The sequence below is a fragment of the Mustela putorius genome, unplaced genomic scaffold, assembly GCF_011764305.1.
Source record: "Mustela putorius furo isolate JIRA1106 unplaced genomic scaffold, ASM1176430v1.1 tig00003834_pilon_pilon_pilon, whole genome shotgun sequence".
In the NCBI taxonomy this organism is placed as follows: Eukaryota; Metazoa; Chordata; class Mammalia; order Carnivora; family Mustelidae; genus Mustela; species Mustela putorius.
Window position 1 is genome coordinate 62,281,802 of NW_025421987.1, and position 15,054 is coordinate 62,296,855.

The 15,054-nt window shown below is 39.1% G+C and overlaps 1 protein-coding gene across 1 annotated transcript in view; it reads right to left on the reverse strand.

The window, feature by feature from the left end:
• Positions 1 to 15,054, reverse strand: part of RARRES1 (retinoic acid receptor responder 1) — a 56,634-nt gene continuing 41,580 nt past the window's right edge. Inside the window, exons 5-6 of the mRNA XM_004755641.3 lie at positions 1,363 to 1,425; positions 1 to 824 (exon numbers count right to left, since the gene is read on the reverse strand). Of these exons, the coding sequence (XP_004755698.1) occupies positions 675 to 824; positions 1,363 to 1,425 (213 nt within the window). The 3' untranslated portion in view covers positions 1 to 674. The remainder of the gene's footprint in view (positions 825 to 1,362; positions 1,426 to 15,054) is intronic.

Below are 15,054 nucleotides of genomic sequence, written 5' to 3' on the forward strand. Positions count from 1 at the left end.
TTTATCTGTGAAACACTTTTATTTATAATATTTGAATTAAGCAATATTAAGAGTTAATTCACTTTAGCACAAATTTTGCATATGTATATAAATCTCCACACACTGAACACATTTTATATAGAAATGTAAACATTTATTTAAAAGTAGATATCAAAAAAGAATACTTGCTTGAAGTGATAAAAAATAGTAAAATTCCTTCTAAATTGATAACATTTTCCCCATAATTTGCTTTCTTTGAGCTATATTATCCTTTTTACATCCTAGGTAGAAGGAATTCAGCATTAGAAAATAGTTGGCTACACTTCGTTCAAAGTAATGAGAAATACAGAGGTGAGACCATCAATGGTTTTGTTCTGTTTTGTTAAGTACTGATTGATCTAATTATAGCATATACTGAGTGTTTTTTACATTTTAGGGCTAAAACCCTGAGAAACCCATAGAGGAAACTGTTAAGCACTGAACACAGTTCACTGTATGCCTATTTCCCAGAATTAAATAAACCAAACTAATCGAACAACAAAACCCCATCTTTTCATTAATTTTTAATTTTTGAGTATTGTATTTTCAGGCTTTCTCAATTATTAGACTACCCTACCTATTTTACCAGAGTAATTATTTAGGCTATTTAAATATCCTCACTTTAGAATTTGGTATAAGCAGATCCTTTTTTCTTTTCAGAAATTATTAAGCTCTGTTGGTGCCACAGCTGAACCTTCTTCGGTTCCAGAGGCTTCTTCAGGCGTCTGTAGCTCTTGACAGTGGTACTTCACTTTAAGTGGTTTACCAGGGTACCAGACCAAGTGAATACGACAGGGAATGATTTCCTAGAAAATAAGAGTTCTAAAATATTATGAGCTGCAGGAATTTCTGGTGAACGCAGTTGTGTATTGCAGGAGAGCTGGCCGTACTGACTCCGCCTCTGGCCCTCCGTCTTGTTCCTGTCCATGCACTGACTTCCCCTGGAAACATGTTCCCGGCCCCACGAAGGTAATGTGTGCCCTGACCCTAATGCTGGAAGACTTGTTTGGATCACTAGTAAAGAACCGCCCCCGCCAACCCCACACAGATGGTGCCATAAGGTCCGTTAAAATATCAGACCCCTGAACTCACCACGATGGCCCTGGCACATCCCCTTGTTTTAGCAAATCTGTGGAACTATCGGGACTTTGCACAGAAGAGCTGCATGATGCCTTGATCCCTGCCTGCTGACCCCCCTTGGCAATAAGTTACCCTGAATCAGACTCTGTGTAAAGTGTGTGATGGAGCTGCCTGCTTCGCTTTTTAGTCTCAAGGTGCCTTCTCAGTCTGGACAATACTTTATTGCCCCTCCCCCACCTTGTCACAAACATAAAGTTGTTTTACCTGTGTCGAGAATTCATGGAGCAGAACGGTATAATCAAAATCAATTGTGTCGTCATTGGTTTTCTAGAGGAAGGAAAAAAAGAATGAGTCTAAAAAATGGTAGATTTATATTAGCTTAGAGTTTGGAAGGCTTCTATCAAATTCCCGTTTGGATGAGCCCCTTGAATCTCCTGCTGCCTCTTTAATTCGAGTCCCAGTTCCTCTGGTAGCAGCCTGCATTGAGACACAAAAGTCATGGATTCTCACTGTTTTGTCACTGAGTTAGATGAAAATCTAGTTGAATATCTTTCTCTCACTTTTGCTAATAAGTATGGCTTTGGTAGAGGCTAAGTGCTACGGGAAGAGGGAGAATCTTTTTGTCAACCTTTGGAATCTAGATACTGCCCTTGCACCTCCATTTGATGTATTAGCCCTGATATATAAATTGGCTCAACTTATAAGCTTGAAGTATTTTTTCAGGACAATGTCTTCTTATTCTGTTTTTGAAAACAGCGTTTCTGGAGGAAATCATAGTGGTCTCTAGATTTTAGGCATAAAATTGGAAAGTCTGAAACAAATGGTGGGTTTCCAACTCCATTTGATAAGCTACTTTGCTAAATACACTGAGTGTTACATAGTTTTTAATAAAAAAAATTGGGGTAATTATAATGTTTGTAAACCCTGTCCCATTTAATTAAGACCTTCCTCAGTAACATTATTAAACCTTTCCATTTTTGTTTTTATAGATTCTTCCCCCTCCAGGAGGAAGCATCCTTACACCAACCCAAAAACAGAGCTTATTCAAAAACTGCAGAAGGGGCCACTGCACAGCCTGGCCTGGCAAAGTACCCCAGGGTTGGGCTGCCCTCATCAATGCAAGCTTGCCAAGAAGTAGTTATTTTTAATGTTATTCAGAAATAATCGCCTTGGCTTCTGTTCAAGTTATCACAAATGCCAAATCCTTATAATCCAAATTGATGATTTACTGTTACATTTCTCAGTAATTCAGCACTTTAATCTTTCTAGAGACAGACTAGAGCGTTTTGTTTGCTCCCTTTTATTACTCATGATCCCCACCAGAGCCCATGTGGTTTTAGTACAGAGTAAGTAGGCTTGAATTATTAATATATACTATCCAAAGTAGACTGTTAGTTGAATAAATAATAAGGTCTATAAGAAGGCTTCCTCGGCCAGTGGGCCCTCCAGGTAGGAGGGCTGATCACCACGGGATGATTGGGGCACTGACAGTGTCTTTTACGGACTAAGGGTGTGAGGAAAGACCTCGTCTTTTTTTTTTCCCCTCTAGCCAGCAAATATCTCTCCTTTGTGCCTGGTACAGTCCTCATGGCATTAGGAATGGAATCTAGCCTCAGTTCTAAAGTGACAATTGTGCCGGTTAGGTGGGTCTTACTTTCTATCTGTATTTTAGCCTTGTTTCTCTCAGGTCTTGTTCATTTGGATCTATGAGTTTGTAAGCCTGCCTGTCCTTACACTATTGCATTAAAGGGGGACTTTAACCCCAAGTGTAAAGAAAGCAATTCCACCCAAAAAGCTTCTGGAAAAACTATAATTTCTCTACTTCCCTGAGCCACGGTGAGCCACACAGCACCTAGCCCCACCATCCTGTATCTAGTCTTCTAGAACAGTATATAGATCTGATCTTTGTGACTTTTTAAATATAGTTTCTTGTTTTGCTTGTTGCTGGGTTGCTTCTTTTGCTGAGAGATCATGCAGTCCTTAGTGGCTACACAATAGCAGAATCTGGAAATCTGTGTGGATAAGGGCAAACTTTTCTTTAAGGAGAGTCTAAATGTGTATGAACTTTGAAACCAAATTTACCAGTTGCTTCAGTTATGTTAATTTCAATGACTTTAGTAAGTTTGTTAATCCTCATTTAATAGGCCCTAAGAGATGGAAGTGATTTGCCTTGGGTGACCTAGCAAGCCAGATGCATATTCAATTATTATTTATCTAAAACCCAAATCTTACAGGATAAAAATAAAAGCTAAAGCTTCTACTACGTGACCATACTCCCTCTGCATTTTTGTTTTCTTAATTCTACAATTACTTTTATACCAATTTTCCCACTTGCAGGTTAAGTGAGTGATATTAATGGACAGATGAGAGGCATCAAAGACTGGCTAGAACAAGACAGAAATGGAACTGCTGGATTTGGACCATACTGTGTCCTGGTGGTTGTTGGTTTGTCAATGGGTCATGTACAATTGCAAATGAAAAGCACGGACGTTAAGAGATCCTAAGGAGGGACGCCTGGGTGGCTCAGTTGGTTAAGCGGCTGCCTTCGGCTCGGGTCATGATCCCAGGGTCCTGGGATCGAGTCCCGCATCGGGTTCCTTGCTCGGCAGGGAGCCTGCTTCTCCCTCTGCTTCTGCCTGCCTCTCTGCCTGCCTGTCTGCCTGCGCTCGCTCACTCTCTCTCCTTCTGTCTCTGACAAATAAATAAATAAAATTAAAATTAAAAAAAAAAAAAAAGAGATCCTAAGGAGTAGGAAGAAGGCGCAAAAGGAAGATCCCAAGTTCATCTCATTCCATGGACACACTGAAGCAAGAATGGCATGGATTGCAGCTAACTCTGGAAACAACCCAAAGACTGGCAGAGATCTCCCACAGCTGGTTATAGAGAGAAGGCCACAACAGAAAGAGGTGGAGATATGGTGGGGAATCAGACCCCTGACATGACCAACCACACATGGGAGGAATATCACAACCACAGAACAGTGAGAGGATCAGATTCCATACCAACTCCTGGCCCTAGGAATCCACCCTGGAAAGATGAGACCCCATCATATTTAGATATGAGGTCTGTGGGGCTTAGCTCTGGGAGAGAGGGAGGGCTACAGGAAGTGAAGGCCTTCAAGAGGCAGGATGCTAAATAATAAGGCCCAAGACAACCCAGAAGGCAGCACAGCACAGTGGCAAAACACCTAGGATATATATGAAGGGGATTTAGTGACTAATTTTAGGACATGTGCCAAAGTGACAGGGATCTACAGGAGACTTCTCCAGGAACAAAAGTGGTGGATGCCAATTTCTTGCTCTCCCCAGCCTTGATAGACAGATGCTTATGGTCTAATACTTTCCATCTACCTTGCTAGGACCCTGTGTCCCCTACAGACCCACCAAACCCAGCAGGCGACACTGGTAAGGTCTGGTGCGACTCCTACTCTGGCTACAGGAGGCAGAGATAACTCTACAAACCAGCAGCCCACAGTTCTTGGGGTTAGGCCTCTTCACTGGCAGTGCAGGCCCTGTACTTTGGGGGTGCCCACAGTTTTTGCAGGGGTGAACTGCATCCAGCCATGCTGAGGGCCAGCCCTGCCCACCAGTGATCCCACAGCTGTTCTAGACAGGACCCTCAACAGCATGGAGAACAAACCCTGCCCCGTGTGTCTGCAACAGGTGCGCTGAGGGCCAGCCCCTAGTGGCAAAGCCACAGCAAATCACTGTTGATCAAAAACAGGAGGGTATCAGCCACAGCAACTTCTTTCAAGATATGTCTCCAAAGCCAAAGGAAACAAAAGCCAAAATAAACTTCTGGGACTTCATCAAAATCAAAAGCTTCTGCACAGCAAAGGAAACAGTCAAGAAAAAAGAGAGGCAACCCACAGAATGGGAGAAGATATTTGCAAATGACAGTACAGACAAAAGGTTGATATTCAGGATCTATAAAGAACTCCTGAAACTCAACACACACAAAACAGACAATCATATCAAAAAATGGGCAGAAGATATGAACAGACACTTCTCCAATGAAGACATACAAATGGCTATCAGACACATGAAAAAATGTTCATCATCACTAGCCATCAGGGAGATTCAAATTAAAACCACATTGAGATATCACCTTACACCAGTTAGAATGGCCAAAATTAACAACACAGAAAACAACATGTGTTGGAGGGGATGTGGAGAAAGGGGAACCCTTTTACACTGTTGATGGGAATGCAAGTTGGTGCAGCCTCTTTGGAGAACAGTGTGGAGATTCCTCAAGAAATTAAGAATAGAACTTCCCTATGACCCTGCCATTGCACTACTGGGTATTTACCCCAAAGATACAGATGTTGTGAAAAGAAGGGCCATCTGTACCCCAATGTTTATAGCAGCAATGGCCATGGTCGCCAAACTGTGGAAAGAACCAAGATGCCCTTCAACGGACAAATGGATAAGGAAGATGTGGTCCATATACACTATGGAGTATTATGCCTCCATCAGAAATGACGAATACCCAACTTTTGTAGCAACATGGACGGGACTGGAAGAGATTATGCTGAGTGAAATAAGTCAAGCAGAGAGAGTCAATTATCACATGGTTTCACTTATTTGTGGAGCATAACAAATAGCATGGAGGACAAGGGGAGTTAGAGAGGAGAAGGGAGTTGGGGGAAATTGGAAGGGGAGGTGAACCATGAGAGACTATGGACTCTGAAAAACAATCTGAGGGGTTTGAAGTGGCAGGGTGGGGTGGGAGGTCGGGGTACCTGGTGGTGGGTATTATAGAGGGCATGGATTGCATGGAGCACTGGGTGTGGTGCAAAAATAATGAATACTGTTATGCTGAAAAAAAAAAGAATAAAAACAAAACAAAACAAAACAAAAACAGGAGGGTACATGCAGCCCACAGAGAGGACATCCCTGGAGCACCCAGTTCTGAAGACTCGGGTTGGGGGGCTGTGTACGGGACACCACAGGACTGCTTCTACACAAGGCCACTAATTTCAAGACCAGAAGACGTAAACAGAATGAGGAGACAGAGGAATATATCAAATGTAAGAATAAGACAAAATCACAAAAAAATAAAATAAAATAATGACTGTACAGAAATTCACTGTACTTGACAAAAAGCTGATGAACTCAGAACTTCAACAAAAGTGACAAAAAATATAAAAAAGAACCAGTCAGAGATGAAGAAGTCAATACCTGAAATGAAAAATACACTAAAGGGAAACGGCAGACTAGAGGCAGCGGAAGAACAGATCGGTGATCTGGAAGACAGGGTAATAGGAAGCTGAACAGCAAAGAAAGAAAAGAACAAAAAAAATGAGAGTAGGTTTAAGGGAACTCTGTGACTACATCAGGCATAATAACATTAGCACCACAGGGATCCCAGAAGGATAAGACAGGGAAAAGGGGGTAGAAAACTTATAAAAATAGCTGAAAACCTCCCTAATCTGAGGAAACAGACATCCAAATTCAGAAATCACAGATAGCCTCAAACAAGATGAACAAAGAATGTCCACACCAAGACACATAATAATTACGATGACAAAATAATGATAAAGATAATTTTTAATGCAGCAAGAGAAGAAAAATAGTTACATACAAGGAAAACCCATTACGCTGCCAGGTAATATTTCAGCAGAAACTTCACAAACTAGAAGATGGTATGATGCATCCAAGTGCTGAAAGGAAAAAAGCCTATAACCAAGAATACTTGACAAGGTCATCATTCAGAACTGAAGGAGAGATAAAGAGTTTTCCAGACAAACAAAAATCAAAGGATTTCATTACCACTAGCCAGCCTTACAAAAAATGTTAAAGGGGATTATTCACTGGTAAAAACAGACAAATAGTAAAGGTAATAGATTAGTCAGTAATAAAGCCAATCTGGAAGCTAAAATGTAAAAGCAGTAAATTCAATGTTATCTACAAAAGCTAGTCAAGAGATCCTCAAAAATATGCAAAATAAGAGTAAAATTTAGTGCCTTTCGTATATGTTCAAACTTAAGTGACCATCAACTTAATATAGATTGCTATACACATAGGATATTATAAATGAATACCATGACAACCATAAATCAAAAACCTATAATAGATACACAAGATTTAAAGATAAAGCAATTCAAAAATAACACTAAGGAACTCATAAGCCATAGGGGAAGGGAGCAAGAGAAGAAAAGAACTCAGAGAACTACAAAAATAACCAGAAAATAATTAACAAAATAGCAACAAGCCTCTGCCTATCAACAATTACTTTAAATATAAATGCTCTAAAGGCTTCAGTCAGAGGACAGAGGGTGACTGAATGTTTAAAAAAACAAGACCCATCTACATGCTGCCTACAAGAGTCTCACTTCACACCTAAAGACACAAGCAGACTGAAACTGAAGGAATGGAAAAAGACATTGGATGCAAATGGAAGTAATAAAAACACCAGGGCAGCAAAACTTAGACAAAATAGACTTTAAAACAAAACTGTAGCAAGAGACAAGGGCATTGCATAATCTGAAATCAAGTCCACAAGAGTATAGGACATTGTGAACATCCATGCAACTAATATAAGAGCATGTAAATACACGAATCTAATATTAGCAGACATAAAGGGAGAAACACTATAATTTTAGGGAACACCCCATTTACATCAGTGAATCATTCAGACAGAAAATCAATTAAGGAAACAAATGTTTTGATCAACATATTAGACATACTAGACCAGATGGGACTTAAATTTGTTGAGACTTGTTCTGTGGCCTAAAATGGGGTCTATCCTGGAAAATGTTTCATGTATGCTTGAAAAATGTGTATTCTTCTGTTTTTGGATGAAATATTCTGTGTATACAGAACAGACAAAGCTTGCTGTCATTATAAGAATAAAAAGATTAGATAGAAATTAGACCAAAAAGAAAAGAAAAGATCAGTGATACCAAGACCAGGACCTTTGAAAAGGTAAAACTCATAAACCATTAGCCAGACTCATTAACAAGGAGAGAAGACTCAGAATTAGAAATGAAAGAGGAGAAATAATATAACACCACAGAAAACTGAAGGTATACTAAGAGAATACTAAGAAAAATGAGATGCCAATGAGTTGGACAACCTAAAAGAAACCATAAATTCCTTAAAAAAAAAAAAAAAAACTTCCAAAACTGAGTCAGAAAAATCAGAAGAGACTGATTACTGGTAACAAAATTGAATCAGTTAAAAAAAAAAATCTTCTCACGAGCAAAAGTCCAGGACCAGAAGTCTTCATGGATCAATTGTACCAAACATTGAAAGAAGAATTAATAAGAATTTTTCTCAAACTATTAGAAAAAAAATAGAAAGGGAATGAAAACTAGCAAGTTCATCTGAGTCCAGAATCCTCCTGATGCCAAAACCACAAAAAGACACTATAAAAAATAAAAACTATAGGCCAATATTCCTGATGAATATAGATATAAAAATACTCAACAAAATATTAGCTGGCTGAGTTCAACAATACATTAAAAGGATCATTCATCACAATCAAGTTAGATTTATTCCAGGAATGCAAGGATGATTCAATATTTGCAAATCAACCAACATGATACATTACCAAGAAGAAGGATAAAAACCATACAATCATTTCAATAGACGCAGAGAAGATATTTAGCAAATTCAACATCTGGTCATGACAAAAACTCAACAAAGTAGAGTTAGAGGGAACATACCTCAACATAATAAAGGCATATGAAAAATCCACAGCTAATGTCACACTGAATATTGAAAAACTGACAAGTTTTTAAGATCAGGAACAAGATGAGGATGTGAAGTTTTACCACTTTAATTCAACAAAAGTCATATGAAGCCGTTGCTACAGCAATGAGAAAAGAAAAAAGAATAAAAGGCATCCAACTTGGTAAAGAGGAAATAAACTTTCAATATTTTCAGATGACATGATACTCTATGTAAAAAACCCCAAAGACTCCACCAAAAAACTATTAGAACTTATAATTACAACCTCAGTGAATTTGTAGGATACAAAATTAATATATAGAAATCTGTTGCACTTCTCTATACTAATGAATTAGCAGAAAGCAAAATTAAAACAATTCCATTGACAACTGCACTAAAAGAATAAAATACCTAGGAATTGATTTAAACAAGTAGGTTAAAGATGTATACTCTTAAATCTACAAGACATTGATAAAGAAGTTAGAGACAACATGAATGGAAAGGTATACCATCCTCATGAATATTGGAAGAATGAGTATTATTAAAATGTCCCTACTACGAAAAGTAATCTACCAATTCATGTATTCACTTTTCAAAATACCAACAGTATTTTTCACAGATGTAGAACAAATAATCGTAAATTTTGTTTGGAACCACAAAGGACCCCAAATAGCTAAAGCAGTTGTGAGAATAAACAAAGCTGGAAGTATCCCACTTCCAGATTTCAAGATATACTGCAAAGCCATAGTAATGAAAACAGCACGATACTAGCACAAATATAGACACCTACATCGGTGGAACAGGATAAGGAGCCCAGGAATAAACCCATGCTTATATGGTTAATCTACAACAAAGGAAGAATACACAATGGGGAAAAGGCATTCTTCTAAAAAAAATGATGATGGGAAAACTGAAGAGCTACGTGCAGAAGAATGAAACCGGGACTTTTTAAATACCATAAATAAAAATAAACTCAAAATGGATCAAAGAGCCAAAGATGTGAGATGTGAAACCATAAAGAAAACATAACCATCAACAAAATGAAAAGGCAACTTACTGAATGGGAGAAGGTATTTCTAAATGATTTATCCAATGGGGGTTAATATCTAAAATATATAAAGGACTCATGCAACACTAAAACAACAATAAAAACAACAAAACCAAAGAAACCTCCAACATTCCAATTAAAAAAATGGGCAGAAGACATGAATAGATGTATTGCAAATAAGACCTACAGATGGCCAATAAACACATGAAAAGATGGTCAATATCACTAATCATCAGGGTAATGCAAATCAAAACCACAAAGAGATATAACCTTGCACCTATCAGAATGGCTAATACTAAAATGCCAACAAATGTTGGCGAATATGTAGAGAAAAGGGAATACTTGCCCACTGTTGGTGGGAATGTAAGCTGGTACAACCACTGTGGAAAACAGTACGGAAATTCTGCAAAAATTAAAAATAGAAATACCATAAGATCCAATAATTCCACTACTAGGTATTTACCCAAAGAATATGAAAACATTAATTTGGCGCCTGGGTGGCTCAGTGGGTTAAGCCGCTGTCTTCAGCTCAGGTCATGATCTCAGGGTCCTGGGATCAAGTCCCGCATCGGGCTCTCTGCTCAGCAGGGAGCCTGCTTCCTCCTCTCTCTCTCTCTGCCTGCCTCTCCATCTGCTTGTAATATCTCTCTGTCAAATAAATAAATAAAATCTTAAAAAAAAGAATATGAAAACGTTAATTTGAAAAGATAAATGTACCCCTATATTCATTACAGTATTATTTACAATAGCAAAGATATGGATTCAAACTAAGTATCCATCTATAGGTGAATGGATAATAAAGATACGGTATATATACATATACCAGGGAGTTTTACTCAGCCATAAAAAAGAATACAATTGCCATTTGTAACAACATGGATGAATCTAGAAGAGTACTACTGCAAGTAAGTCAGGCAAAGAAGGACACATACCATATGATTTCACTCATATACGGAATGTAAAAGACAAACAACAAAAAAGATTCATAAAAACAGAGAACATACTGCTCATTGCTAGAGTGGAGGGAGGTGGGGGGATGGGGAAATAGGTGAAGAGAATTAAGAAGTCAAAATTCTGAGGCACCGGGTGGCTCAGACAGTTAAGCATCTGCCTTTGGCTCAGGTCATGATCACAGGGTGCTAGGATCAAATCCCACGTCAGGCTCCTTGTTCATCGTGGAGCCTGCTTCTCCCTCTCCCTCTGCTTCTGCTCCCCATGCTTGTGGTGTCTCTCTGTCAAATAAATAAATAAATAAAATCTTAAAAAAAAAAACCAACAACCCAAAAAGTGTTTTAAAAAAATGTACAAACTTCCGTGCAATGTATGTCCTCCTTAAGACTAACATAATAAAAAAAATTACCAAGAAAAAGAAAAGAAAAGAAATGCCCATGGTAATACTTAGACTTTTTTTTTTTTACATTTCAAGACCCTTCACAAAAACATTTCTATATTTTAAACTTTTTTCAAGCCACATAGTCAAAGTCATATTGTATAATTTAAGAGCTAGACATGATGTTCACCACTATAAATATAACTACCAGTAATACTGTTAAATGTATTCCATAAATGTGAATAGAAATTTTCACCATGACTATGTTTTTTTTTTTAAGGTTTTATTTATTTATTTGACAGAGAGAGATCACAAATAGGCAGAGAAGCAGGCAGAGAGAGAGGAGGAAGCAGGCTCCCTGCTGGGCAGAGTCCGACGGGGGGGGGGGGGGCGAGCTCGATCCCACAACCCTGGGATAATGATCTGAGCTGAAGGCAGAGGCTTTAACCCACTGAGCCACCCAGGCGCCCCATGACTATGTTTTAATACAGTTAAAGAGACCTTAAAAAAAAAGTTCAAACTTCGTTATAAAATAAATAAGTCACAGAAATGGAAAGTAGAGCACAGGCAATACAGTCAATAATATTAAATAATGTGAAGTGGTGACTGTACTTACTACGATGAGCACTAATGTACAGACTCTGGAATCACCATACTGTTTACCTGAAACTAATGTAACATGGTATGTCAACTATACTTGGATAATATGAAAAATAAACCAATAAAATAATTAAAGTGTTTGGGAAAAAAATCAATTTTTTTCCTCTGTTGTATATGTATTGCTGTATTCTTTTTGTGTTTTTCTCTCACATTCATTACAATTAGTTCTAAATTACCTTGACATCATTTCCTACACTGCAAACCAAGTTTCACCTAAACTTCCAGTTAAGGTAAAAGTCTTTTGTGGATATAATCATCTTGGTAGATAAAAGAAAGAGCCAGAAAGAGGTAAGGAACTTTTATGTAGTATCCTGACTTGAAATATAGCAATAATCAATTAAATGGTAGTTTCTATTAAAAGCATTCTATAAAGAGAAAGAAATGTGTTCATTTTTGATAATTAATAAAAAACTGTATCTTTCACCTGTTTTACAAGTGGCTTTTGAACAACACACCAATCTTACTGGCATTAATAATGCTTACTTGACATGATATGAAGGTCCATTATGGCAATATGGGGAGACCCTGAACTCCTCTCCCCAAGATGCACTGAGTCAACACCTACATAGAGAAGAGTTCCTCTTCACGAACTTAGAGAGCTGACTGAACAGCTTCAGAACAGCAAAGAATAAAGGGGTCACATAAAGAATGGCAGGAAAGATGGAGAAACAGTAACCTTGAGAACCTCAAGGCTGCCAAGTAGTGAGGAGGGATGGTACTAAGGGAGTGGGAACAAATTCACATGCCCTGGGTCACAGGGAAAAAACCATGGTTTAAAAGGCAACTGGAATTTAAAGAAATTAGCCCCTGAGTGTCTTCTAAATACCAGAGAACCCATAGAACATTCTCTGGGGTTGGAGAGGTTGGTGAGAGAGCAGCTAGTGCAGATGGGAGTACCATCTAGCACCCTAACTGGCTGCACCATTCCATCCCAGCTGCCTAGTAGACAGAAAAAAAAGCCATTGATAAAAAAAAAAAAAAAAACCTAGAGTATAAAGGAGACAGCCCTAGAGGAGCTGCAGGACAGCTCTCCAGGGTCAGAGGGGCTGGCACACACCAGTGTATACATCCCCTCACTTCTACCTTGACCGTGAGGATAGGAGCAGGGTACAGGAACCCTGGCCGAGTTGACTGCTGAGTTGGCTGCCTTACTGAGCCCAGGGCTCCTAGCCACACCAGGCCCAGCTGTACCCCCCAAAAGGGTCCCCTCAACAGCCTGAGCTCCAGCCACCCCATTGTGGTGGCCCCAGTATAGCACGCACCCACAGACACCCCGGGACAGCACCCACTACAGCTCCAGCTATATCACCAAGGTGACAGAGATGCAAAACATGCCATGCCTGCACCTGATTTGGCTTCAGATGACTTACCAGGACACTCCTTGCGTGGAATACCCATAGGATACCCTGACATGTGCCCCATCTTGGCTCTAGCCACCCAGCCAGAGAACTCCCTGCATGTAGCACCCTGGGACACCCTGGCCCACACCTACCAAACTTCAACTGCCCTGCCTGAGTGCCCTATGCTAAGTACCCTGGGACCACCCCTGGCTTGTACCCACTTCAGCTACAGCTCTCCCACCAGGATGCCTTCAGTGAAGAAAGGTACTGTCCCCTCTCCTAGCCATCCCACCAGGACAGCCTAAGCACAAAGTGCGTCATGCCCACCAGCCACCGTTCTAGCTGGCCAGCCAAAGTCACCAGGTACACAGTCTATAAGGGGGGGTGACCATATATAAAACTATTCCTTCAAGTTTAGGAGAAGTAAGTTCTAATTCACAGAGGCTAACACAGAAAGTCAAGCAAAATGGGAAGACAAAGGCATATACTCCAAATGAAAGAACAAGATAAAACCTCAGAAAAAGGACTAAATGAAATGGAGATAGGCATTCTATCTGATAAAAAGTTCAAAGTAGTGATCATAAAGATGCTCGCCAGACTGAAGAGAAGAGTGGATGAACTTAGTGAGATTGTCAACAAGTAGAAAATATAAAAATAGAACCAATCATGGGACTCCTGGGTGGCTCAGTGGGTTAAGGCTTCTGCCTTCAGCTCAGGTTATGATCCCAGGGTCCTGGGATTGAGCCCCACATTGGGCTCTCTGCTCAGTGGAGAACCTGCTTCCTCCCCTCTCTCTGCCTGCCTGACTACTTGTAAGCTCTGTCTATCAAATAAATAAAATCTTTAAAAAAATAGAACCAATCATTAAAGAATACAATATCTGAAATGAAAAATACACTAGAGAGAAGCAACATTAGATTAGCAGATGCAGAAGAATGGATTGGTGATCTGGGAGACACAGAAATGGAAAGCAACTAAGCAAAAGAAACAACAAAGATAAAAAAGAAAGAATGGAAATAGCAAAAGCAATCAGATAACAATTAGAAATAAAAGGTATTCAAATTGGCAAAGAAGTCAAACTCTCTATCCTCACAGATGACATGATACTTTTTATGGAAAACCCAGAAGACTCCACATCCAAACTATTAGAATTCATACAGCAACTCAGTAATGTTGCAGGATATTAAATCAATGCACAGAAATCAGTTGCTTTCTTATACACTTCCAATGAAAATATAAAAAGGGAAATTAGGGGATAGATTCCATTAACTATACACAAAAAAAAACCCATAAAATACTTTGGGATAAACTTAACCAAAGAGGTAAAGGATCTGTACTTGGAGAACTATAGAACACTCATGAAAGAAATTGAAGAAGACACAGAAAGTTGGAAAAGCATTCCATGCTCATGGATTGGAATAATAAACATTATTAAAACATCTATACTCCCTAGAGCAATCTATACTTTCAATGCCATCCTAATCAAAATTCCACTGGCATTCTTCAAAGTGCTGCAACAAACAATCCTAAAATTCTATGGAACCAGAAGAGACCCTGAATCACTAAGGAAATTTTGAAAAGAAAAAGCTGGGGTATCACGTTGCCTGATTTCAAGTTTTACTACAAAGCTGTGATCACCCAGACAGCATGGTACTGGCACAAAAACAGACACATAGACGAATGGAACAGAGTAGAGAGTCCAGATATGGGTCTTCTACTCTATCGTCAAATAATCTTCGACAAAACAGAAGAAAATATCCAGTGGGAAATAAAACAATCTCTTCAATAAATGGTGCTGGGAAAATTGGACACTATGTATAGAAGAATGAAACTCGACCATTCTCTTATACCATACACAAAGATAAAATTGAAATGGATAAAAGACCTCAACATGAGGCAGGAATC